The sequence below is a fragment of the Patagioenas fasciata genome, chromosome 1 (assembly GCF_037038585.1).
Source record: "Patagioenas fasciata isolate bPatFas1 chromosome 1, bPatFas1.hap1, whole genome shotgun sequence".
Lineage (NCBI taxonomy): Eukaryota > Metazoa > Chordata > Aves > Columbiformes > Columbidae > Patagioenas > Patagioenas fasciata.
Window position 1 is genome coordinate 206257475 of NC_092520.1, and position 26293 is coordinate 206283767.

A 26293-nucleotide genomic window follows, 5' to 3' on the forward strand; every position below is an offset into this window, starting at 1 on the left:
AACCTGGGTAGTCAGCCATCCTGTGCAGAACACCTCTTCTCCTGCAGGAGCTGAAAGTGCTTTACCAGCTGGATGCAGACCAGATCTGGGACACGCTGGCAAAATTCCCGCTTACTTCAATGGGACCAAGATTGATCCTACATGAGACATTATCAAATGCAGCCACCTGTGGGGAGGGAGTGGGGGAACACAGCAGCTGTTTAGCAGCACATGGTAACACAGAAACAAGAGTTCAGACTCGGAAATGAAGAATACTGTATCCAATTGCAACTGCAGGTGGAATTTAGGTGAGCAGAATGCTATTGCCGCAGTTGGGATTTGGCGTCAGCTTTCAGGCCAGCAGTACTGGGACCTTTCCCAGCAAAGGGTCAGAAGCATCGTGGTCTAATGGACACAGCATGAAACTGGGAAGCAGGCATCCTTGAGTGCACCAATGAGGATGTCCTTGGAAATAACATGCTGACCGTCTGTTAACAAAATAGCCTCCTTAACCTTTAATAAATCCCCTAAAACACAGGGGGCTGTGCTGAAGACTAGAAGAGGAGGTAGACCAGGCAGCCTATTTATTTTCCTGTCTAAAGATTTTTTAAATTGTTTTCTTCCAAAAATTTCCATCTCCCCATAGCTGTGGACAGAGACAGCCAAACAATCTTGACTTCTCTGCAGTTACCCCCATCCTGAAAACACTCTGAGAAGCAGGAGAAAGTCACACTCCCTTAGAGCCAAAGGTGCTCCTGAGGCAGTCCAAGATGGATAGGCAATCAATTTGGCTTGAGAGTAACTGTAAAACACAATGTCAGTGCAGTCTTTAAGGACAATGGTAGTTGCTAATCATGTAGAAATGCATGCATTAAAAAGCTATTATTGAATTTAAATTAATACACATAGAGTTGCCTTTTGTGTATTGCTTTGCATGTATTAATCTAAATCACTGTGAGGAATGTGGTGTCTCTAAGCAGTTTCTGCAGACTCAGTCTGTTGGTTTTAGGTGTGTCCCAAGTTGAGGGGTGAATCTCAGTCCTTATCCAGGTAAGACTTGGATTAATACCCTTCCCATTTACATGACATGATGCTGACTTTATTTCTCTGAAATCTCCTATTTTGCTCTGCAGTTTGACATAGCTTTAAAAAAGAAACAAAACCTCAGAATTTGCTGTTTATTGTAGCAAGGACTAAATATGCATTTGTTTCAATTACCTTTGCATATAAGATTTAAATATTTAGTAAAACAGCAGGCATGGCAAACACATAGCTTATTTAAGCTATACTTCAGTTATCATATCAACTCAATGAGCCGCACCATTTACAAATAGATACTTTATCAAAATGTTTTTAAACATTTTATAAATAGTTATACTACAGAGTGAAAATCAACCTCACCCACAAAGTCAACCTAAGCACCACTTATACCTTACAAATTAAAAAAGAAGGTGTATGGTATGCAATTCCTCTGCTGGGCTTCTGCAGGAGTGATGAATTTCAGCTTAGGAGAAAATACAGTCTTTATTGGTCAAATGTGAGGTATTAATCATAATCCTTGCAGCAAGTCTGTTTAGTGTGACTTTTCATTTTGGAGTTTGGATATTATATGCTTTCCTAGTCTCTTCCCTTCTTCCCGACCAATACACATCCTGAGATAGTCACTGGGGGAGAGAGTAATGGAAACACATGCAAAGAAAAGATGAAAAAAAAAAAAAGTAAAAATTTGAAGATAGTCTATTTTTAATTTTAATTTGTATTTTCATAGATTCATATGGTTTGAATTCAATTTTTAGAAAGTGGAAATCCCTGAAATTCTGTTCTTATATTTTTATTTAAATTTCAATATTTTTGGCAAGTATAGATAACAGACCTAATAACAGTTCAGATTTTCTGGATCTGTTTATATTGACAATATTTCAGAAATTAAAAATATACCTTCTGTAAATCTAGCCTTGACATCAACCTAGGCCAGAGAACTGGCACAATGGTCTTTATACTCTCAGCATCGTCAGTTAAGCCATAAGACTCAGCCCCTTGCAAATATACTATGTTGTCTCCACACCAAAATATCTGCTCAAGCCTTCTGTTCCTCTTACTGCTTCATCGTATGTTGCACTACCAGAAAGCATCTGGCTTCAGGCATGGCTCTTTTCAGTAACAGAAATAACATGAAAAAAATGAGAACAGAAAAAGCAAACCAAACACACACATACATGATAAACAAAACAGAAAATAAAAATAGAAAAATAAAACAAGTAAAAGCAACATTCAAAAAAGAAACAAAACCAAAACAAAAACAACTCCCACTCCATGCCCCTCCCAAAAAAAAAGACAACCAACCAAACCAAACCAAACCAAACCAAACCAAACCAAACCAAACCAAACCAACTAACCAACAAACAAACAAAACCACCACCCCCACCAAAACAACCGAAGCACTTATATACAATAAGAGAAAGGAAACAATATGAAACACCACCAAAACTAAGATGTGTCTGAGGTCCTTACAAATACCACAGCCATCTATGGCTGGCTGGATGAATTCCTTGACTTGTGCTTTTTGAAACTATTTATCAGCAGTCCGTCACAATCAAAAAGATCACTGGGATATATGCTTCTGTTTTTTTCTATATCATGTGGAAAATCTTATGCTTTAAAGCACAAAAGACTTTGATTTTAAATTGGAGAATTATACACAACAGCCATATAAGCAAAAGGAGAAATAAGAGCTCTAAGCAACAGTCACAAAAATTTCCTTTATAAATGAAAAGCCCATCTGGTCTCCACTTCACAGTGTTTGGTTTGCATCTGCAACTGAATGCAAAATCTGATGCTCAGAAAAGTCATCATCTGTGATACTATGACTAGATAGGAATGTATGTATGTCAAGGAAACATGAGATCCTGAAGTATTCCTTCGCATAAAAGTGGGGTTACCTGACAGACAAGAGTCTCAAAGGCAGGAGACAATGGGCTTAACTGGTGGAAGAAAAAAAAAAACAAGCAAATATAAACCCAGTCTTGCCACAGCCATCAGACCAGATGTTTCAGCCACACGTTGGCAAGTGATAAACTCAAGATTACAATTAATTGTGTATCCTTACCTGATCAAAAAAAGGAAAACAAATACTGATATTTCTGACACGTTTTAGGATAACCACTATTTTGATACATAGAAACAAAATCTCACAAATCTGACTTTTAGAGTTTATAATTAAATTATTTTCCCATGCCTCTTTTTTTTTTTTTTTTTTGTTACTGTAATGAACTTATTTTACAAACCTCGAAATCTGGATTACAACTGCAAAGAATGTCACACTTCAGCTAATGACAGAAGCTTAGTTCAGGGTAATATTAACAACACTATGGTAAAATATTACTATAGAGACCATTTAAATTTTATAAAATGTAACAGAATATATTAGAGAGACATGTGGGCTTGATTTTCCATGCATGCAGATGTAATTCCTTAGACCTCCACATCTCATGTACAACTGTGTGCAAATAGAACCAGGCCAATATACTCTACCGAAGAACACATAAATTTGGGTATTTGACTACCAGACAAAAAATAGATTATAAGAAGATTTTAAACTGTGCTGTCAGTGGTAGCTGAGCTGAATCCTGACTCTTAAAATCACATTCGGCTTTTGCAAATTAATCTCTGCTACAAAATGAACAGAAAATAAGACATTTGTATATGTACTCCTATACACATCTGCCCATATGGCAAAACATTAGCAAACTCAGTTTCCCGTAGTCATTATTAAATATTGAGGCATTGAGACACAGGCTTATTATGTGAATAATCTGTAACAATAACAAATAATTATTCACTATCTGATATGTCAAATGTAGATCAATATCCATAATGGTGAGACTAAAATGTTCATAGCATTTGATCTGTAGGGGTCTTCTGATCTCAAAAGCACATGAACCAGAGGAAATATTTTGCATTAACCTAATTACTTCATTATTAGTGACATAAGAAGAAGGTCCAAAATCTACATATGAACTAGAAAGTATTCAGCTTCTTAAATACCTCAAGGAATGTAAGTTCAATTGATTGGAGATAAAAGTATTTGCTTATGGCATGAACACACGTTCACACCTGTTGTTGGAACAGTTTCCAGTAACAGAACTAGTTTATCACAATAAGTGTTAATACTTTATTCCTTTTTCTGCTAATCCCATTTTCTGTTTTATTTTAACTGACTGCAAGATCGCTACAAAGTTTAGGACCCTGTTGGGCTTTAAAGCTTATCTCAGTTTGCAGCATTTTTATAACTACATCTCACATTGTGCTGGTTATTCCAAGAATCTGTTTGAAACCACTTCAGTCCAACACTGAAGTAACATCAATGGCAAGGCTTTGTTGAAGGAAAAGATAATATATTAATAATTGGACTCCCAGTTGAATGAATATGTAAATAAATATCTATGATATATCATATGCGCTAAGAGATCTGTTTAAAAGCAATAGTTATTAAGGTGAAAGCAACTTCTTTCTTGACCCAAACTTAATTTTTACGGAATTCCTGAAGGTGACAAGGCTCAGTTTCATCTTAACTCAGCAGCAGCCTAGCTGACCCCTAAATCGTTGATTTTAAATTTAAGTAGACTTTGAGTTGAGCATTTATATTATACAGAAGATGAAATTTTTTGAAAAGAGGGGGCTCATCTACTGTTACAGTTTCTGGGCTAGCTCATCCTCTGAACCACTCTCTGGGACTTGAGGCTGTGGCAAGACCCACTGCCCCTCCTGCTCTTATTCTTGTCTTTGCACTGCTGAGTCCTGCCTAACAAAACCTTATTTTATGTCCTGTAGTGATCCTTGATCTACCTCTCTCATTGCCTGTTCTCCAAGGTACTTCGGCCTCCTTGCATGTGTGATACCTGCTGTGTGTGAGGAGTTGTACTAGCCCTGCCAGCCATAATGTACATCTTACCTAGTGTATCAAAATACAGACTTTTATCTATGCAGTATTGTTAAATATGCTGCTTGAGGTGGCATAAACCCAATATAGCACACTGGTTTGGAGGATATTGAATTTATTTCCCATGAGCGAAGAGGCCTTGTATCTCACTTAGGGTTCTCCATTACCAGTGTACCCCAGAATGATGAGGTCATTTCTTTAAGAAGAATCTCATTGCAACAATGTTTAAAATAAAAGAAATAAAAGTTGATTTTAAGAGTAATAACATTTTAATTCAACCATTTAAAACTAATGCTCCCAGCACTGGGACCCTTAGCCATCCCAGACTTCTAGTGAAGTCAGTGGGGGGGGTTCATTTGTAGAATACATACCCCCAATCATATGTAAACATAAATCAGATGATTCAGTTTTCATGGAGGAGAAAAAAAAAAATGGAAGAAGAAATTTATTTGTTTTTTTATGAAGGAGGTAAACATGTGATGAGAGTTACCTGAAATGCAATAATTGAAGTACTGTGTCACCACCAGGGCGAAAAGTAGGCCATTTGTCAGTGCATGTGAATGCAGACCACCTGTTATTCCATAGCCTTGGTGTAGTTCCACTCATTTACTTAATGTCCAAGTCAGAGAAATGGGACTTCGCGGACTGATAAAAATCTAATAAGGAATAATTGGTCAGGCTCTGTATGGTGACAGCATAACCTTCCAGCCAAGAATATTGAGTATCCCTGTTTTAGGGTGCTTTATAGGCAGTAGTTTAATACCCCCTCCCCATACCTCCTTTAACTAGTTTTAATTGGCCTTAAAATCAAGGTACCCAAAATGACGAGCCTCTTGTGAAATGCCTGGCCAATGTTATTTTGCAGCAAAAATGCCAAAAAGTTCTCTGTGTGTTCTCAAAGTGCTGTACAACTGGTTAGTATCTTCAGCATCAGTCTCTCTGCTGATTAAAGGTCCTGTGCTGAGAAATACCCTCCTCTCCACAGATGTATTTTGTAATATTTAGCACTCAGTGCTTTACACTATCAAAGCATTGTACGCATGCTGTCTAATATCTCCTAATTAACTCATACATCTCCTATTAAAAAAAGCATTGAAAATTAATGACATATGGTGTCGCTGGCTTTTATACAACACATGCAAACTCGGCTTTCGGGTTTTACAAGAAATGTGGGTAAGCTGAGATTCCTTTCTGAAATCTGACAAACATTTCACCATATCTGACTTTCAACAGAGAGGAAATGAACAACGATGCAAATTGGATCTACACATTTACAGATCAGGGACTGAATGCACACACAAACACTAGCATCGGCAAGGGCAAATCTACAATTTTCAGAGCCAACATTTTTGGTTACTTAATGAGGTGCACACCAATTACAGGGGTTTCCCACAGACTTTGCTATCAAGATCTGTAGAATGCATGAGAAACAAGTAAAGTCTGTCATTTTGGTATCCATCAAAGCTCTCTTCCATGTGAGGAAGTGGTTAATTTGTCATTTCACACTCAAAAAGGCGTGAAAGGCAAAACGGAGGGAGGTTAGATGGAAGAGAGGAGAGGGGGCCTGTAACTTATGAGACAGTAGACCTGATTTTGAGCTTGTGTTTGTTGCTGCATATCAGGAATAAAATCAATGAAATCACATTGATGTAAAATAGATAAAAATGAGGCCAGTGTTTCTTGCTTATATGGGAAAACTTACACTATTAAAACCAAAATATGAACCAAGGAACAAGGAACATTTTACAAATGAAATTACGGTATATAGCAAATTTCTAACTTACAGGTTTTATTTACACATGGACATCTTTTATTTTATTATAATAAAAGTATTAATCCCAACAACTCAAATTTTCAAGTTAAAAATACATAAGACCTTTGGGAGAACATCCCAAAGAATACACACATCTGAGGAATGTCAGCTCTGTGTCAAGAGCACTGGTCTCAGTCACTAAATATTTCCCTCATCGTCTTTCATTTTAGCTTTGCTTTTGTCTGTATTATTTTTTCCTCTGCATAAAACAAAACTAGCAAAGGGCCAGAGGAACAGTCAGAGTCAAGCCTTTGGAGAGATAGGAGAGATTCAGGCAGGAATCCTATTATTTGCTGATAGGATTTGTACACATACCTTCCATGGACCATTTAGGAAATTTACTACCAAGCATCTCTGTGACAGTTTCAATTAGAGTCAACATTTCCTTTAAGCAGATGGACCGCAAACTGATGGCTACTCAAACTCTAGTGAGCAAAGCTCGATAATTCCACTCTCTTAAACTATGATTACATTTTCTCTTTTCTTTTTATGAGAAGAATGAATGTTGTCCCTAAGCCAATACCTAATTTGATTTTTTGCTATGCTTCTCTGTGCTAACAAACCCCACCCATGTGGCTGTAAACAAACCCGATGGGTAAATTAGCAGGTATTTTTGCAGATCTGTCACACATTTCTACTGTGCTTTTTATTCAGAAATATGCCAAAGAACTAGAGTTACATCTGCCCTCCTCTAAAATGTAGCCACTTCTGGGGTGGAATATGGCATCAAATATTAACATGGGAACACAGACACTAAATCCTACATGAAAATTATGCAGGATGTATAGAACACAGCTCACATAGCCTCAGGCTACCCAGGAATCAGCTAAAAGTGTACATCTTTTCTGTTCAATGAATGTATTTGACATTATTGCCTGGTTTGTGGTACTCTAATAAGGAACATCTTATTTGGTATCGAATCCCATTGTACAGTCTCATACAGATTAATAGTGATGGTGAGTTATCTGATTTCAGTAAGAAGCAGTACTAATTCATAGGCAAGATGCACAAAACCAGAACACAGTATTTTTTTTTTTTCATGAAAAATGTCCTTTCTTTAAATAGCGTTTACAAACTATGTAGACGGTGGCCTGGCTGGTTCATGGTGCCTTCGGTTTCGCTTTTTTTTCATGTCCTGCACATGCTTCCATTTGGCACCACCTTTGTTCCGCTGTCGCCGCTTCTCCCGGTGCCACATCTGTTCACAGTACTCATCCAGGCTAAAGCTGGGGCTGCTAACAAGCTGGATGTAGTCCTTGTACCTCAACCGGGACTCCGTCAGCAAATCCCTCACCCGACCCTCCTCATCCTCAGTTTTCTGAGTGCTTTCCATTTGCCCATTCTCGATGACGTTTAAATTCAGCTTCACGATGGTGTGGACAAAGGTGTGCTCCTGGGCTTTGCAGAAATAGGCTCCTGCATCCTTTCTTTGCAAGCTGCGGATCAGCAGCCCGTGCTCTGTTTTGATGATTCTTTCATCAGCCTTCAGCTGTGGGGTTGGACAAAGAAGATTGAGATAAGTGAGCTTCATTGGCAAAAACAGAACATGTGTCAGTGCAATACTGAGGTGGAGAAAATGCTTGGCTGGCACATGACATGGTCTGTCCCTCAGATGCCAACACACAGTGGGGCCTGTGCATACCAGGACACCCTTCAAATACTCATCACACTAAAATGCAATGTTAGACTACATTCTTCAAGGAAGGGTAGCTATTTAGTTCCACAAATCCCATTCATTTTTAAACTATCCTTCTTGAGGTTTCTGTAATGCACCCAATAGACAAGGATGCTTTTATATATCTGGAGTGCTGAGGACCTATTACACTTAAAATAAATACTACTACTGATTTTTAAAGTGAAATGCTGTGATCCTGGTCTTCTTCAACTGGGTTTTACAAAAGGAGGTTGATCCTGGTTTTAACTAATGAAAAGTGATTAAAAGTACCCAATGAGTTCAGAAAAATACAATTCAGTACAATTATTTTATTGTTAAGATCTGTGTAGAAGAACTGAGGAAGAGGGAGAGGGGAGGAGGGGAGAGGAGGGGAGAGGAGGGGAGAGGAGGGGAGAGGAGGGGAGAGGAGGGGAGAGGAGAGGAGAGGAGGGGAGAGGAGAGGAGAGGAGAGGAGAGGAGAGGAGAGGAGAGGAAAGGAAAGGAAAGGAAAGGAAAGGAAAGGAAAGGAAAGGAAAGGAAAGGAAAGGAAAGGAAAGGAAAGGAAAGGAAAGGAAAGGAAAGGAAAGGAAAGGAAAGGAAAGGAAAGGAAAGGAAAGGAAAGGAAAGGAAAGGAAAGGAAAGGATAAAGGAGAAAAGAGAAAACAGAAAAAAAAGAGAAAAGAAAAGAGGAGATTGCAAGTGAGAGCTGAAGTCTGTCAACATGGAACTGCAGTTCCATTAACAAATGGAAATATTTCAAAAAATGCAGCAAGACTCACAGGTTAAAAATAAGGTGCACCTTAGAGTAATAACACTGTCAGGTAAGTTATATATCTGGTGATATGAAAATTATTTCCAAAACAACCTAAGTCCAAAAAAATGCTGAAGTTACTTCCCTCCTAACTCCCAATAAAATAGGAAAAAAAAAGTCCACATGATGGGGCACTGGGCACCTAAGTATTTTTGCAGCTGGGGAACATAGGAGGTAAGTGATTTGCCAAAGACCATATAAAAATTAGTAGCAGAGGTGGAAGTAGGAAGCAGAGGCCTAACTCCCTCTGTCCAACATCAGCACTTCCTTTGAAAGTGTCCCTGGTCTAGTCCAAGTCTGTCACCTCCCAGGCACGCTATGTTCTGCTGCCACGCAGAGGCTGCAACACTCAACAGCACCGAAGGACCTGGAGTGCTGCTTGCTCAGCCTGCAGCAAAGCTTGAGCTTTAAACAGAGCCTCAGCACTGCTGGTGGCATTGTTATCATGTAGAAAACCTCCAGCACAAGGCTGAGCAGTGGGTTTAAGGAGTGGGAGCAGAGAGAAGCAACACAGAATCTGGAAAATCTCCCAGAGTGCACATCTGACCCTCCACAAACTTCAGAGGATGAAGATCAGGGAGGCATATAGATAACTAAATTAGATTTATTCACAGTGGGTAAGCTACACACTGTTTCTTTATGTAAAAAGTCTGCACGATTCCCTTTTCTACTCCATGGGAAAAAATGTATACATACATATGATTCTCCATCTGTTATGATTCTAACTCACTAGTATTTATCCATGATAGGGTCTCTCGGAGCAAAAGGATGAATTAAATGACCTTCCAGGGCTTTCGGTTTTACCCTTTTCTAAGCGTCTATGAAACTTTGAAAGGGTTAAATGATTTGAGAGATAATTTAAAGATCACAAAAAAAAAAAGCAATACACACATTTTTTAATATACGCACAGAGAGAGAGTAAAACTTTGGTTTACTATTGTATCAGTTGTAATACTCTTCAGTACCATATAGATTAGATAGGTAGATACGTATGTGTGTGGGTAGCTGGACAGATAGACATGTTGATGGATGCATACAGGCTTGTATACTACCATTGATCTGACTGCAGCAGAGATAAGAAATCAGCTGCTACGAAAGCCTGATCAGAACACGGCTCTGGTTGCCTGGTTCTGTGGCCAAATATTTTCTTGGCTCCTGCCATCAGTTGACGGTGTTGGGTCAACCCTGAGCTTCAGTATTCTTGTTTGTAGACTGTAGATAAGCATGCCTACTTGGTACCAGCAGGATGAAATCACACTAATTTCAGGAAATTCCTGGAAAATCGATTGTCTTGACAACAGGTGCTACATGAACACAGGCTACTTTTGATTTACTACACTGATTTTGAACCAGAGAGATCATGGTCAAGCCACAAGCACATATACGGAAGACAGCAGGGAGACAGACTAGAAAATACCACTTTTCCCTTTCCAGAACCTACAGCATAGGGCAGCAATCCTCAATTTTATCAGCTAGTGACACTTCATTCCAAGTAAATGTAGCTTTCTTACAGTAAAAACAGGAGCATAAAATATATAAATGAATCCACAAATAAGTAGCTGTAGGCAGAAATGTGTCTAGGGCAGATGTTTCCTTGTGGTGCTGTCCTCCACAGAGAGAAAAAGGAGCAGGGGCCAGGTGGGAGTGCTTGGAGGCTTGGCTGTTGTGATATGACAAGGAAGCCCCTCTTTGTTCTGCCTGGGCTTCATGTCAACACAAAGACTCAAGTTTGAGAAATTTAGTGAAAAGGATGGGAAGAAGGAGCTAATTTCCCGACATTTGGGTTTCATAAGACATGATGCAAAGACCCCCACATTGTCTGAGTGAAAACAGGACAGAACTCTTTGAGCTCAGGGCTTGATGCAATTGCAGCAGTAGCATCTGCCTATCGGTGGCTCTGCCAGTATTGTAGTCTAGAGCGTCTTGACAGCTGTGTACCTCCTACACTTGGAAGGTCTCCAGCTGGCTGTTTTGGTTGGCTAGGTGCCAGTCCAAGGAGTCCTCACTAGTGCTTTGCCTATTTTCAGTGAAAGGAAGGCAGAAAAATGGCAGTTCTAGACTTGAAAAGCTCACTGGACCCCCAAGTCCAGCACCCTGCTACGCATGACTATTTACTATTTGTGTAGCAGCCATCACTTTCTAGTCCTAAACTGATGGAGTTGCCGCCCCTCTGCCTTGGGATACCACAGAGAAAGCTAACAGAGTCTAAATTGGTTGTGTCCCTTAATCCCAGCCCATCACGACTCCTATTTTTAATGAAGCAGCGTTCTTACAGAATGTCCTGTGTTAACCTTGGATATTGATTTACGGTGACTGTCACCTCCTCTTTCTCCGTGCCTTCATTGTTCATTCCTTTCTTATCCTCTGGCAAGATGAAATTATGGCTCCAATTTCACACGTATTAAGCAACACTTCATTACAGCTTCCTCCCCCCACTTCTCTTTTTAGTATCCTGTTTATGTTGTTTTACCCATAGGTTCAGAACTCTTCCTGACTTTCTTCTCTACTTTTTCTCCCACAGGGCTCTGGAGTTTCATAAACACCTGGCATTTCATTACTTGGTAGTAGATCTTTAACCTTTCACTTGAATGCTTAATGTGCTCTTTGGTTCCTGACCTATAGATGTAAAACATATTTTATTAAATTTTGGGAAGAGTGAAAAGACTAGTTAGATAAAAGACATAATTTTAGTTTGGTCAATCGTTGTTCACTGCCCTCCCCCTCACCCCCATGTCATAATCAATAACTCTCCTAAAATATTTGTAAATAGGATTTAACAACTCAGAAGCACAAAGGCTTTAATTCATAAAAGCTTGCTGACATGTGCTTAAATTTGAGCACACAATAAAAATTAAACATGAGAGACATAGTTTTGTTCAATAGGGAACCAATTATAAACCACAAAAATGATGCAATTTATTACCATTAACTTTCCTTTCTTAGTGGAGTGGGAGCAGTTTCTTGACAGTATTTTATCAACATTGTAAATACTTAAGTTTGCCTAAATTACATTATATGAAGGATGGAATATGCCATAGATACTGGCAATATTTGACAAAGGGGAAAGATCTTCATGCAAATCAAACAATTTTCACAAGCTGGATTTAACAGTGGAGCAAAAATATGCATTGCCAATAATGATGGTAAATCTTTAAACAATCAGTAAGTTGGAAAACAACCAATGATTTGAAAGCACTGTAGCACCAGGTTAGGTGAATGCCTTTTGTCCTTTGCTAATGATGTGTTTAGATAGTTGCCTCTTTACAAATAATTCACATGTCAACTCTTTCACAGTTAAAACACTGCACCTGTCTGGGAGAAGAAAGTGCCTTCAAAGCCTGCCTTCCCTCATTAATCAACATGTGAAAAAATGTTAGAGGTAAAGCTGGACTAATCATGGGTTAAATACAACCCCTGAACAAATTGAGAGGGGGAAAAAGGAAAATGAGGAACATTTGCTGAGAATTTACATTTGTCTTTGTTTCTCTATTGCTTGTCCTCACCATTTGCCTGGAAATAAAGATCACTCTGGATTTTTGAGGCATTATTGTTACTACATGACTTTGTTTCTCCTGTACTAGGGAAATAATCATTTAACACTAACACAGCTGTAGAGTTAATTTGTTGTGGTTTTTTGTGTTTTTGTTTTGTTTTTGCTCCTTTGTTTGTTTGTTTTAACATATTTTTTTATTTTCCAAGAAGCCACCAGGAAAATGAAGAACATGTTGCTGGTACAATGTCATTATGGAGACACATGATTCCTGTTATTTTCAAGGTGAAGATAACTTCTTATTCTAAAATTAAATTTTAAATTCCTCCCAGTAAATCCAAATCAAAGCAGAAATGTCACGTGCTGTATCTCAGTTCAGAGTTATTTCCACCCTCCCTCCCAGGAAACTGCTAAAAATATTAGTCTTAAAAATCTCAAGGTATTGGGGCTTAGGGGTGGAGGGGAAAGCCAGTGTGTCATATAATAAAATAAAAAGGAGTGAGAACATGAGAGCTATAAGTAGTCCCTAGGCTGCAGGATGAATCTCTTCTTATTTTTCCCACTCTCTTGATCTCTCATTAACCTAAAGATTCAAACACTGAACTACTCTCCTGTACTAGAAGGTACTACTAGTAACTCAGTCTTTGGTGTATGTTCTCTTCCTTACTCAGCTCTCATCCAACTCTTAAATTTCAGGGCTGGCACTGAATCTGTGACCTTTTTTCACAACATGCTGCTGACCAGACGTTTGTAACAAAGAAAATCATTGTCATAAAGCAAAAGTCTCCAGCCACTAAAGGATATGTAAACTTACGTTTTGGATAACCAGAAAAAAATGTCTTCTCAGTCTGGGTAAAATGTGGAATGGAAATAACATCTCTTTACTCTCATGGGGGAACTAGGTCACAGTCTTGTACCTGACAAGATGTCCTGTCCAAGAGTTGGTCGAACTCTCATACCTACCAAACCATCAGATGGCCTTTAAACTGGGTCTGTCAGAAAAACATAGCCCAGGGCTGTGAGGCAGGAATATGGAAAGGATGAGAACCACTGAAGAAGAAACTGGAATGTCCTTCTGCCTTTGGGTGGATTTATTTTCACTCCCAGGTACGAATAGAACAGGAAGGAGAGTTAAAAGCAATATGCACCTATTCTGTCACTTCAGACCATTTGGTTTGTTCTGTCCCCTGCAAGGGGAGGTGGCAGCTTGGCAGACCTGGAGCCACAGGAGACTTGGGGTGAAGTGCAGCCTAAAGCAGGGGGGCTAATACTTGTCAGAGCCACGGAGGACCAAAACTAATGGCTTTGTAGGGAACCATGCATCTGCTTTTTGCAGTCCTGACACCTTTTATATGCATAACATAACATAACACATAGGAATTTTTTTTAGAAATAAATATCTGTTTTAAGCTTCAGAAAACTTCAGCAGTTTAAGACATTATGAACATATAATGTCCTTGGTTTTGTTGTTTTTTTTTTGTTGGGTTTTTTTTTGTTTGTTTTTTTTTGGCTTTTTTTTTATGAACTCCAGCCACCAAAATGCTCTCCCTCATCTTAATGACTAACCCTGCATGCACAGGAACAAACATGATCGATTGCGTGAGTAACACTAAACACAAAAGCACTAGATATTTGACTCCTGACCTTAAACCAGCCCCAAACTACAGGGAAATGTACTCCCACTGGCAGCAAAATGACCTGGTGACAGCTTCTGTACCACAGGAGATCCTGTCCCTCCCCACAGGTCGCTCTGCCTGGAAGTCACATTCTGAGCCATGACCCTAAGGGTGAAATGTCGAGGACATCCTGCTGGGCCAAACGCTTCCCATCTAGTCTGGATTTTGCCCTTTTCTGTCCCTCAGGAAGCTGTAGTACAAGTCCTGGACGCTGCATAGCCATCGATTTGTAAAGCCCGCTTTAAAGACTTGCTGAGATATTACAGTTCGAGCCCTGGAACTAAAAGTCCGTAACCTAAGTTCCAGGTGCACAGAGTCATTTGCAGAGCATGGTATCGTCATCACAATAAGTTACACTGCTAAGACATGCACTAAAATAAGGTACAGTGTTATTTGAGAAATCTGCTGCAGGAAGGGAGAGAGAGAGCAGAAAATATAATTGCAATGGGAAAAGTTATGGTAAGGCGTGGGCTGAGCAAAGATCAAGCTACACGCTATGACCACACTGTTTCTGCCACATATGGTATTTTTGTCAGATCAAAATACTTTGAAAAGAAAGTAAATTACTCTGCCTATCTTTGGATTTTATGGGAAGGCCTCCAATTAGGCTCTAATATCAATGAATTCATTTTCACTAAGTTGGTTTAGAAAACCTGGAAATCTCAATTTCTGGATCCCCAAATTAACAAGAGATTAACATTTTAACTTCCAAATATCCTATTCTATTTAATAGGGGGAATGGCTGTTTAACATCTATCCTGACTTTGTAATTTATTTAGGCAGCCATATATAAAATTAGGAATTTAGCTTTAGGTGGATGCATTTTGAGATGTGACATTTCTAGATTAATGTATTTATCTTAAAAAATAACCAAAAAAGCTTTTTTTATATTTCCCCTTCTAAAAATAGTATCTCCCAATATGATGGTTTGAGATGTTGAGCCTGATTTTGCTCAGAAACAGTTCAAGTTCTTAGGACCCTGGAACTAACCTGGGTCAAAATACTAGAAATTCTGTCACTCTAAGAATTTTCTGACAGAAATAAACCAAAACTAATAGCTATACACTGTCTTTAAGTGCATATGTATTTATATAGACTGTTATCTTTAAAGACTGGTAAAAAAAAAAAAAAAGGCAAAATTAACGAAACCACCTCAAGAAGTTGCGGAATATGTGCTCTAACTTCTATTTTATCAAAGCTAGATCACAGAAACACTGCTATGCCTTTAGGGACCATATGTGGTAAGAAGTTATTCACCTACTGTTACCATTCACAATGTAGAAAATCTGTCCGCAGATTTCTCTTTCAAATTTTCTTCTAAATTTGCCTGAATGTTTAATCTAGCCTTTTAGCAAAGCTTTACTTTTCTCATACAGATGTCAGACTGTTTACACAAAGCAAGCCCAGTAAACATTGCAGTGGAAGGCTGCTAATGTGCGAAGATGGAATGCTGTGTGCTTGCTGGAGACTCAGATGCCATCACACACATGCACATTCCCTGACTGTCTCTCAGTGTTCACATCCTTGGCACACTGGGTCAGGTTCTACAGTATTAGGCATCCTCCTACCTGGGTAACTGATATTTGGCCCAGAATAAGCAACAGGGGTCAGGTCACTGCCACAATAAATCTTTTGGAAATACAAAGCATGGCAAAAAATAATATGGCCTGAAGTTAGGCTATGTGGTACAGGTTTAGCCTGCCCTATGTTCAGATGTTGGCTTGACCTGCAGTTTGTTCTACAATCAAATAAAAAAGGTATCTTAAGCTTGGCTTCCTGACCTTCAGAGGCATATCCAAACCTGTGATTTATGAGAAAATTAACTGATATTTTTTTCCTAAATTGACACAGGTAGAACTTGGAAGCACCCCTTCAAAAGATGTTTTCAAATCTTAAGAATGTGACTCATTATGATACAGAAATATTACATTATTCACAGGGAACTGGCTACTTTACACAAAGTGCATAGATCTTTTTGGGAAGCTTAGGCACATGCTGTAGTTGTAATACATTATTTAAAAAAAAAAAAATTAGTCTCCTCAAATATTGTAACGACTTCCTGTTCAGAAAAAATAATAAAAATAATAAAACCCCACCTCCTTAAAAAGATAAAACAAACCCAAAAATACCCTATTAACTATGTGCTTCAAATTATTTATAAATTAGTCTTAAACACATAGTTAGAATTGAGTGGGTATTTTACTTGTTTCTCTGATCAAATATGTAAGTGCATTTACAAACTGTTGCCTTAGGGAAGTAGAGCACAGTCTCTTATGTACAGAACAGTTAAAGATAAATCAATTATAGCACAAAAAATGCATGCACATAGGTCTTTAAAAGCTGATACATTTCTAACTGGGTTTTCACTTCAACCACCTGTGGTTGTGAACATCCTTGGCCTGCTGACAGGAAGGTCACTATTTTTTTTTTTCCAGTTATGGACTGTAATGGAGGTAAGAGGTAGCATTTCAAGTGAGTAATCTCTTTGGTGTTTACTACATGTAGTGGAAAGCACTGTGTCTATAAATTAATTAAGTTTTAATTCTCAGGAAAGGAAAGAGTCTTTGCAAATCCAAAGCATGAGTAGAAGAGAGAGTGTAAATTAAAAGTACTGTAGCAAATATACAGCCTTGTTAGGGTTTTTTGTATTATCTGGTGGAAAATCAAAGTACCTTATATCTCCTTACTCTGGCTTTCTGGGCCAAGACATATCTGGGATTGCAACTTGGGAACTACTGTCATGAGTCACATCTCACCCAGGGGTGATGCTCTGATGGGTGCCTACCCTGATCTGCATCTTCCCAGCCTTTAGAAAGAACCAGAACACTTTCTGCACTCAAAAAGTCATATAGCATGAATTATCATTGAGAGTGGATGACTCATCGGGTGTTTGACAGTTCCTGTCATTGAAACTAATTTTTGTCTTGGATGAACATTTAATGAAAAAGCATCTCTAACACTTGGGACCAGCTTATTTGAAAGGACAGTTCTTTTCACTTCCTTGTTGCCATGGTTGCCATCACAGCAGGACTTGGCCACACATGCAAAATCACTCATGTAAGAGAAAGGCTATGGAAACTCCTGAGGTCTAAAACTCACTCAAACCCAGTCCAAATCAGCACATTGACCTTTTGGGCATGTCAGAGGGCTCCTTTGTCACGAGCTCAGATAGGAACCAGCAGTAAATTATGCAGAGGGTATGCAAGGACCTGGAGGCTTCTCCAGGGCTTCTCCAGCAGTGAGGACCCCAAACCTGCCTCCTGCAGGAGTGAGGGGTCATCAAAAGTCTCAGTGCTTCCTATTCCAGATGCAAGGTGCAATTCCTTGACATCTCTGCATCAGCATAGAGTGCCATTTAAGAAAAATTCTCAGACTCTAATAACAAGAAAAAAGCAAATAAAGAGCTTTTTACTGCACAGACCATTCCTTCTCTGGGGAGAGATGGAGAGAAGCAGCAAGCCACATGTGCTATTCTTAACTACACTGCTTAACATGATAAGGGAATGCAAATGGAACAGAGGTTTTATTAAAACAAAGGGTTTTGAACATACTTTTGCCTAAAGAAGTGGTTGTTGTGTTAATTACTGGACAGAAGGGCTCTTTTTCCAGTACTTTGATTTTTTTTACTCCTATTTAAAACCTATTTTATTTTTAATAGAATGAGCATGTAAGTCAAAATGAATATCTAAATCTGCTTATGACAGAGTGCAAATGGCTTCTCTTTTCCCCACTGTATGCCCCAAATGGTGATACCAGAATGCTATGTGATACCTAAGGTGAGGCAAAGAAAAGTAAAACATCAACTAATCCCAATAACTCCTGCCTTTCAATGCTCAGCTGGATTCTCTATAGAGAAACTTGCCTTGATGACTATAACTTACCTCTTCTCGATGTTCTTCTCCAGAGCGCTGAATATACCACCTAATAGAGGCTTGCTGGGACTTAGGAATACATTCCAGAAAAGTTGAATTAAATTCAATGCCAAAAATCACCTTTTCATCAGCAGTTTCATGACTAATGCCTGGAAAGCAAACATGGTACAGGAGATTAACCCTGACCTGGTTTTTAAAGCAATGGGAAAATAGCCTGATTCAGAACAGATGCTATGAGAATGAGCAAATTATAAAAAAGCAAAAGGAAACTTAACTTTTAGCTTAAACTATAACTACGAGGATTTAGAGGCGGCTGCTAGCCTTCCTTCAATGCAACTGTTTTTTAAGGAGGTCAATAAAACCTATATCATGAGCTTGCTCCATTTTAAAGTTGGGGCTTTCACCTTTGGGGAATTTAAAATCTGACCTGTATTTTTCCTTTAAGTAATGCAACTACTAAATATGAGGTAAAACTGCTAAATGTAGATTGTACAGTCCAGTTTGTTCATCCCAAACACTTCAAAGGATTCACAGGACTAAAGTAAACTGAAGTTTACCTTCCCTCAGTATAATTTGAAATCCTCTGTAGTATGTTTCAGACCAAACACTGAAGGAGCCATGAGCAGATCTGGTCTCTTTTCTTGGCCTTCTGTAAACCTAAGCAAGTAATTTCTAATCTCTGCATCTCTATTTCCCTTTCCAGTCTGTCTTATCTGTGTCTTATCTGCTTTACCATCAGTCTAAAGCTGTTTCTTATGCCCTGCCAATAACAGAAATGTGAAAGCAGTGGTTTCTCCTAAATCAAAAGTTAGTTCAAAAGCAAAATGAACACAAATTTGGATTGTTTTTTCAGCATAGTGAGTACCTATATGAGATCTATAGAAATTCAAGCTCTCCATGTTAAATACTTTTCTTTTATTTCACTGTACCACTGAGATTTCAGTAGAGCCAAACAACTTCATGCAGCCAATGAAGTCTCTGGGAGGGAATCTGACACAGTGGAGTACTGAATTTAAATAGGTTTTGGGGCCATAATGCTATTAATTATGGCAAATGGCATAAATAATCCAAGAGCCTGGAGTGCCACAGGTCATCTTTGTGGTTTTATGGCACACAGAAGTCATCCCCAGATGGGTAAAATTTCTATTGATGACGCTACATCAGGGCAAAGGATTAATACTAATTTCTGTACTAAGTCCATTTACATTTGTTTAGTAAAGCCAACTCTTCCAGTATCTATTTATCCTTCCCGGAAAATGTGGCATTGTCAGCCTTTCTGCTAGGGTTTCTTTAACCTTGAGCTTTGCGCAGTCTCAGATACCTTTGCTTGGAGAGCCATGATAAGCAGTGAGTGGGGAAATTCTCACCCCTGGGAATGAACAGGAGCTTTGTTGTTGACTTTAATGGAAATGAGATTTTACCCTGACTTTTTAAGTATGTCTACAAGCACACATGTACAGTCAGAGCCTTCTGTACTGTGCAACAGAGTTAAGTCTTTGATCTTGTGGCAAGCAGCTCTGATTTCTGCAGCGACTCTTGTCGAGATCTGCGGCAGGCATCCAACACCACAGTGGCACGAAAATAACCAGAGATCAATGGAAAGTCGTGGCTAGTCCCAAATCAAATGTTCAGCACAGCAATACAATCAATACTGTTTTGACTGGGTTGTTCACTTTAATAAGCGGCTAGAAGAGCCCCAGACAAACCCAAACTTGGTTTTGAATGCTTTTCATTTATTTTACGCTGCCGCAGAGATTGCCGTGCAACCGCAGGATTTCATACTGACAGTGCTCACTGTCGGAGAAGTGCTGCTGTTGCCAAAGGAGCAAGCCAGACCTTTTGGCATCTGAAAAGAGGGTGTGGGAAAGGGAGGAGGGGAGCTGACAGGGAGTGAGGGGGTAGACTCTTGTTAATAACAGGAGCATTTAAATAGCTGCAGGAACGGGAAGGGGTTGGTTTGGCAGCTGGAGTTGGGCTTTGGGACTTTTGTCAAGTGTATGTGGTCAAAGCGGGGAAGATGGCATGTTCCCCATTTGCCCTTTTGGGTTTCCTCACGGGATTATCTCCCCTATTTCTGGATGAAACATCACACGTCCCAGTAGCTACTTGTAGGGACGTGTGTGATGTTTTTGCATCATGGGTACCTCTCCCTCCCCTGGGTGAGTGCTGGGGAGCATTGCCCATAAGGCATGTGATGGTTCCATCCCATGCCAGCTGTCCCTTACCAGTCCTGGCTCTGAAAATTTTAATGCAGGAGGGGTAATGTGTACGAAATATGGAAAAGGCAATCACTTTAATGGTGTTATTCTGTTGAGCTCAGCAAGTTTTCACACACAGAGACCCTTACAGCAAACTCTGTTGTCAAAACAACAAAAGACAAAGAAAGGTGCAAAACACTCACTGTCTTCCACATCCCAGCATTGTGCAACGGGGTCTCCATATTTGACATCTTGCCTTCTGGCTCGCCTATGGGAAAAGCATGCAAACTTGTAACACTTCAGGCATAATTGCTGGAATTCAAGAACAAAATACAGAGGAGCTCAGCAGATGTGGACTCACATTGCTCCCACCCTACTGCTGACAATTACGGTCTTAACTAAAACCAGCCTCACCCTCAAAGCAGCATGTGGCCTAGAGAGATTTGTACAATTGACATCTAGAGAAGAGCCTGTGATTTGGGAAAACCACTGGGAGGGGAAAGAGAAAAAGCAAGAGAAAAAATTCTGCCCAGAACAAAAAGTATACAATATAGTGACAGGAAGAACATCTAAACCTGTTGTAGGAGCATGGAGCACGGGTCTCCTATTGGGGTGGACTGGCTTGGAAATACTTAAAAATATACTTAATGCTGTATCGCATGGAAAAGATCTGAGATTCAAGAAGTGATATTCAAAATTGTGCTTAGAATCATCCCAAGGTAATACTAACTAGTAAACCAAACACAAAAATAGAGAAAAACATATGTTTTAGTTTGGTAACAAACAATTGACAAATCTGATTATCTTTCATATTTATGGATAGCAAAAATGCTTGAGACAATGGTCTGAGATGACCTGCTCCCTTCCAGTACTAACTTGCCTACTAATGCCTGGGTGTGTTGCTTAAATTCACTGTGATTCAGTGTAATTTCAGTGTAATAACATTAAAAGAAAAAAAAAAAAAAAGAAAAGCCTTCCTCTCTGGATGATTACATTTATCTCCCAAGAGCTTAAAAAAAAAAAAAAAAAAGTATTTTTTTTGTTTTAATAGGATTGGAGACCCATGCAGGGACTGGTTCCTCCCTCAAAACCACAGTGGAGATAACACAAGTAGGACCTCCTATGTGCAGAGCAATATCTCAGCAGGAGAACAGGTTCCTGAGGCCAAGCTGTCCACTGTGGTAAAAGCTGTAGACATGCTGGAAGAACAGGCTGCTACAGAGAAGAAAAATATTCAAGTAACTGATCTACTGCAGGATTCCTAAGGCCAGTCACCCATCTTTTGTTTTGGAGGCACAGACTTCTGCCTTCCCACCAAACTGCACATCTGTTAAAAGAATGGACCATCAATCTCAGTGTCCCAGCCCACCTCAGGCTTCAGCAAGCCTCATGTGTCACTAACTTTGCAGTGAGCCTGAACATTTGCTTTTCCCCTTTCATTTACGCTTCTCTGAATTTAGTTTGCTTTGGCTTTGGGGGGAAACACATAAAGTTCCTTGACACCATGACACGATAACCTATGAGTCATTAACTTCAATGGTTTGTCTAATTGCTTGGGTTCTAGCCCTATAACCTCTAAGGTAGAAAGTCTTGTTCCAGAGCCTGAACTCAGATTACAGCCACTGACCCTCACTGCAGTGATTACTGTCAGGAAGGCTTCATCCAAATGGGAATGAAGAGGCCAAAAACTCCAAGAAACAGATCCAGCAACTTATATACTGCACTGCTAGAGTCTGCGTGCTTTTTCCTAGCTGGTGAGTACAGAAAGTTCACATGAAGCTTCTTTCACTGTGAAATACCTGCTCTGGATGTAGTAAAATCACAGTACTTAAATCTCTGTCTCCCTCTCATGGCTAGACCACAAATACAATTGATGAGAGTGACACTTTGACTCAAGTTTTGTGGGTTAGTTAAATCAGACAGAAGAAGCTTCGTCATTTAGATCAGGGAATTAAGAGTATTTTGTTAGTGACCACTCTGGAATTCTAGGTTAAATACCACTTTATAACTATGGTGATGCCCTATGCAAAAAGCCAAAGCTTGAAAGCATTTGCATCTTGGGCAGTCAGCCACAACCTGAAACTCCATCCGAGTATCTCACACCTTAAAGCATTCAGCATAAAAAAGGAAAGTGATGGATTTATGATGTTAGCTGCACTAGCTGAGTTAGTGTCATACACATTTAAACAAAGCTATGTGGTCTTCACAGCTCTTTGAGCAGAAATGTGAAACATGGCCAGACTATGATCAAATTTTAAAGCAAATGACAGGCTAAGTAAAAAGGCAACAAGTTCTGATTGGGAACCTCTAAAATTCTTGCAAGCAGCAAGATTTTTTACAGCACGTTTTATTTTTTTTTTTCTTACCTTTTAGAAGTAGGAGCATATCTGGAACACGAGTTTCCATCCCAGGCACAGTATGGGTCTCTGGCAAGGCAGCAGTCTGCACAAGCCTTCCCATACGTGTGACATCTGTGCAGAGAGAGCTGAACCAATCCATCCCTGGAACCAATGTACAATTGTTGCTGCAAATCAGGCAAAACGAATGAATTAGGAGCGTTGTTCAAGTAGCCCATTTAAAAAGTTCCCTGCTTCAGTGCCACACTTGCAGACTTTCAACCTTGCCCCAGATTTTACAGAACAAGAGAGAATTCCTCCTTTGCCATTAAATATTTCTCAGGGCTCTGTGTGAACTGGCCAGTCCCCATCCATCCCTGACAATATGGCAGGGAAGAAAGGGGACTGCAGTCCTGGACAGACACCAGCACTCAACACCCTTACACCTCTACTTTTGTGTTGTAGTAAAAAATCACAAGCAAAGCGATGGAAAGAATGGTTTGATACAAGTTTAAAAAAGAGTGGCTGGATAGCCGTGATGTTAAGAATCTGGGAACTAGGGATGATCTTGCATGAATAAAACTTCATCTTCTGCTTCTGATCCTTAGGTAGGATAGGGAAATATTATTTCCCTCTCCCAACGTGTGAGTAGATTGCCTGTTGAGACAAGGGTGGTCCAAGTGCTTGCTGTTGAGCCGGAGCTGGCTCATGCAGTACTTCCAGCTGGCCTGCCACCTTTTTCCAGGGGAGATGGAACCCAGCTGTGCTGTTCGTGCCTGAACAGCAAAATACCTCCTGCTGTGTGAAGGAGGCACATTGTGCCAGAGCTGCTCTGGTCACCTCTGTGGAACAGGGAAGGATAGCCCTGGTGTCACACTGCCTCCCGAATGTGTATGTATCCATCATAGAGCTCAGACCTGCTATAAAACCATTTCCCATCAGGAGATTCCCAACTGGGATGGGCCAGGATTGGACCACCCAGACTTTGAGTGCAATTTTAGATGAGGGGGACTGGTTTTCAGTCTGTGTGCACACAAATTTTAGTAGAATGAGTCCCTGATCTCTCTTGACTACTAATAAAAATAACAACAATAATAGTAATAATAATTTATTATTAGGTTGTAAAGGGAAAAGTATTTCTAGTGTCCGGAAAATGAACGTGCATTTGTTTCATTCACAAACCCCACTACCATATGACTAAAGATTTGTTTCCATTACTAGCTTAGGTATACAAATTACTGTTTGTAAGCAAATGTGAATTAGGCAAGCAAACAAGCTCAAACATATCTCCTTCTTTTCAGATACGTTTTAAGAGTCACCCATGGAAAGCCTGGCCAGTAAATAACAGGCATCAACTGAAAACAACAAGTTAGATGTTCAATGTAGCATGTATCCTGCAGGAATTAAATGAATTTGTGATTACCTGCTTCTGAGAAATCTCCATGGTTGAGATAAATGAAGGGTGCTGAAAAATGAATTAGTAAGGTATGTTAGTTACATGTTTCCCGGCCTTAATGAAAGAGTACAGAACTTATCATAAAAAAAGAAAATAAAATTACAGATCCATTTGCTTGATTTAAACAAATATTTAAACAAAAACCCCAGAAATCATTAACTTCCTGTATCCAAAATACCTCTCATAAATTGTCCCTGCTGCTTATGAGGAAACAGACTTTAATTCTGAGAGTTTGGCAATCCAACCCATCCTAGAGACTGACACTGAGCCTTCACATCAACTTATGTTAATATTAAACACTATTTGAAAGGCTTAGATGGCATTTAAGGGATACATAGGCAGATCCTCTGCAACAGGATGCATTTCACTGTTATGAGAGACAGCAAAATTTTTGCTGGTGACTGTTGTAAAACAGGATAAAGATTGTAGTATTATCTATTGCCTAATAGAAGATGATTAATCTAAGCCTATTGTTTAATGTTAATGCAGTCAGAGGAAATAAGGGATGTTTTTTCAGCCTTTCACCCCCTTCAGTTTTCTGGATTCAAAAACATTGGGGTAACAGCTATAAATGTTAACAATAAAAATGTGAAGGAATGTCTGCTGAGGAAGAAAAAAAATAACTTCTTTTTTGTTTAAATATGATATGGTACATTTGTCTTTGACGTTAAGTTTTAAGAATGCAGCAAATCGGTACACATGCTGAAACTGCTGATTACTTGGCAGGCCACTGAGAAATCTTGGTATTTTCAGAGTGATATTTATAGTTGGTGTCCAAGACAGTAGGTAGAAGACATAGAGACCCTTTAAGTCAAAGTTTCATTACACACATGACATATCAAAAGGCATATGAAGAAATACACTCTTTGAAATAATTATTAAAGATCCTGTCCTTAGGTTTGTAAAACACTATTTCTATGTGCCAGATTCATTTATTTAATATGGGCAGAAGTTCTGGCTAAGACCTTGTACAGCTCATGGGAGAGAGGATGTGTGAGAACGTAATCAAAATGCCACAGATGCGGATAAAACTTGATGAAAAAGCAAAGTGAAAGCTGAAGACCTATATAGAGTGCGAAGGAAGCAAAACAAGAATGCAAAAAATGAAGAAGCAGCTACTAAATGGAAAAGAAAATCAGTAGGGAAGACACAGGACTTCATTTTCCTACTGCACCAATATGTTAATGTCAGCTCCCTCATCAGCAATGAGGTTAATCAGAAATTGTGCCCATGCAACAGAAAGGAGGTTTGACCTTTTTACAAGCTGTGTTTATGAAGAAGTCATTGGTGTTAGTAGTGCTATAGTTACTTTTCTTCTTTATCACAAAATAAGAATAACAAAATCAAAATGCTCAAAAACATTGAGTCAGCACTGATAATCAAAACTGACTTTGCTTCACTTTCTATATTTTTTCAACTCCCAAATTCTCTACATCTGTTCAACGCTCTTTGTTTGCTTGTTTTAAAAATACATATATTTGTACTAAAATAGTCCCAATGCTGAGACAATAGAAAAATGTGCATCAAAAGAAAATAATAAACATTTAAAAATTTAAGCTCATAATAAGCTTGCAAACTAGAACAAAGCAGGGTGAGACTTTCTATGAGTTCGAAAAATCATGGTCTGTTTGGTTTTGGACTTTTTTCAATTGACTTACCCACAGAATACCAAGGCATTTAAAAATTTACGGTGTCCCTCTGGAAACTTGAACTAGTTCCAGTAAACGACCAACAAGACAGATTAAGCCAATTTCGGCTTCGAAGTCCCCTGAATAATATTTAATTGATGTTGTGGTTGTTAAGGCTTTACCTTGAATATCTGCAGCTCTTCCAGGACCACCTCCTCCTTAGTCCACTTCTCCTTTGTGATACTCACAACTTTCAGGACTGTGCCTATGTCTGAAAAAAATGTTAATGATGAAAAACCCAGTTATTTTTCAGTACTTATGTGTCACTTCATTCTTCATACCAACTTGATCTTAGATTTATTTTTTTTTTAACAGTTCTTGCTGTAAACTTATGTAGCAATGAAAAACTAAAAATCTTTTTAGTCCTAAAGATAAAACTAA

The 26293-nt window shown here is 39.1% G+C and overlaps 1 protein-coding gene across 5 annotated transcripts in view; it reads right to left on the reverse strand.

Moving 5' to 3' along the window:
- Positions 1–5168: 5168 nt before the first annotated feature.
- The window catches only part of SEMA3D (semaphorin 3D), a 142973-nt gene continuing 121848 nt past the window's right edge, over positions 5169–26293 (reverse strand). For all 5 annotated transcript variants that reach the window (XM_065839042.2, XM_065839023.2, XM_065839050.2 and 2 more), the window contains exons 13-18: positions 26035–26123; positions 24192–24233; positions 22799–22956; positions 20636–20700; positions 18244–18383; positions 5169–8220 (exon numbers count right to left, since the gene is read on the reverse strand). In XM_065839042.2, coding sequence (XP_065695114.1) covers positions 7807–8220; positions 18244–18383; positions 20636–20700; positions 22799–22956; positions 24192–24233; positions 26035–26123 — 908 coding nt within the window. In that variant the 3' untranslated portion in view covers positions 5169–7806. The remainder of the gene's footprint in view (positions 8221–18243; positions 18384–20635; positions 20701–22798; positions 22957–24191; positions 24234–26034; positions 26124–26293) is intronic.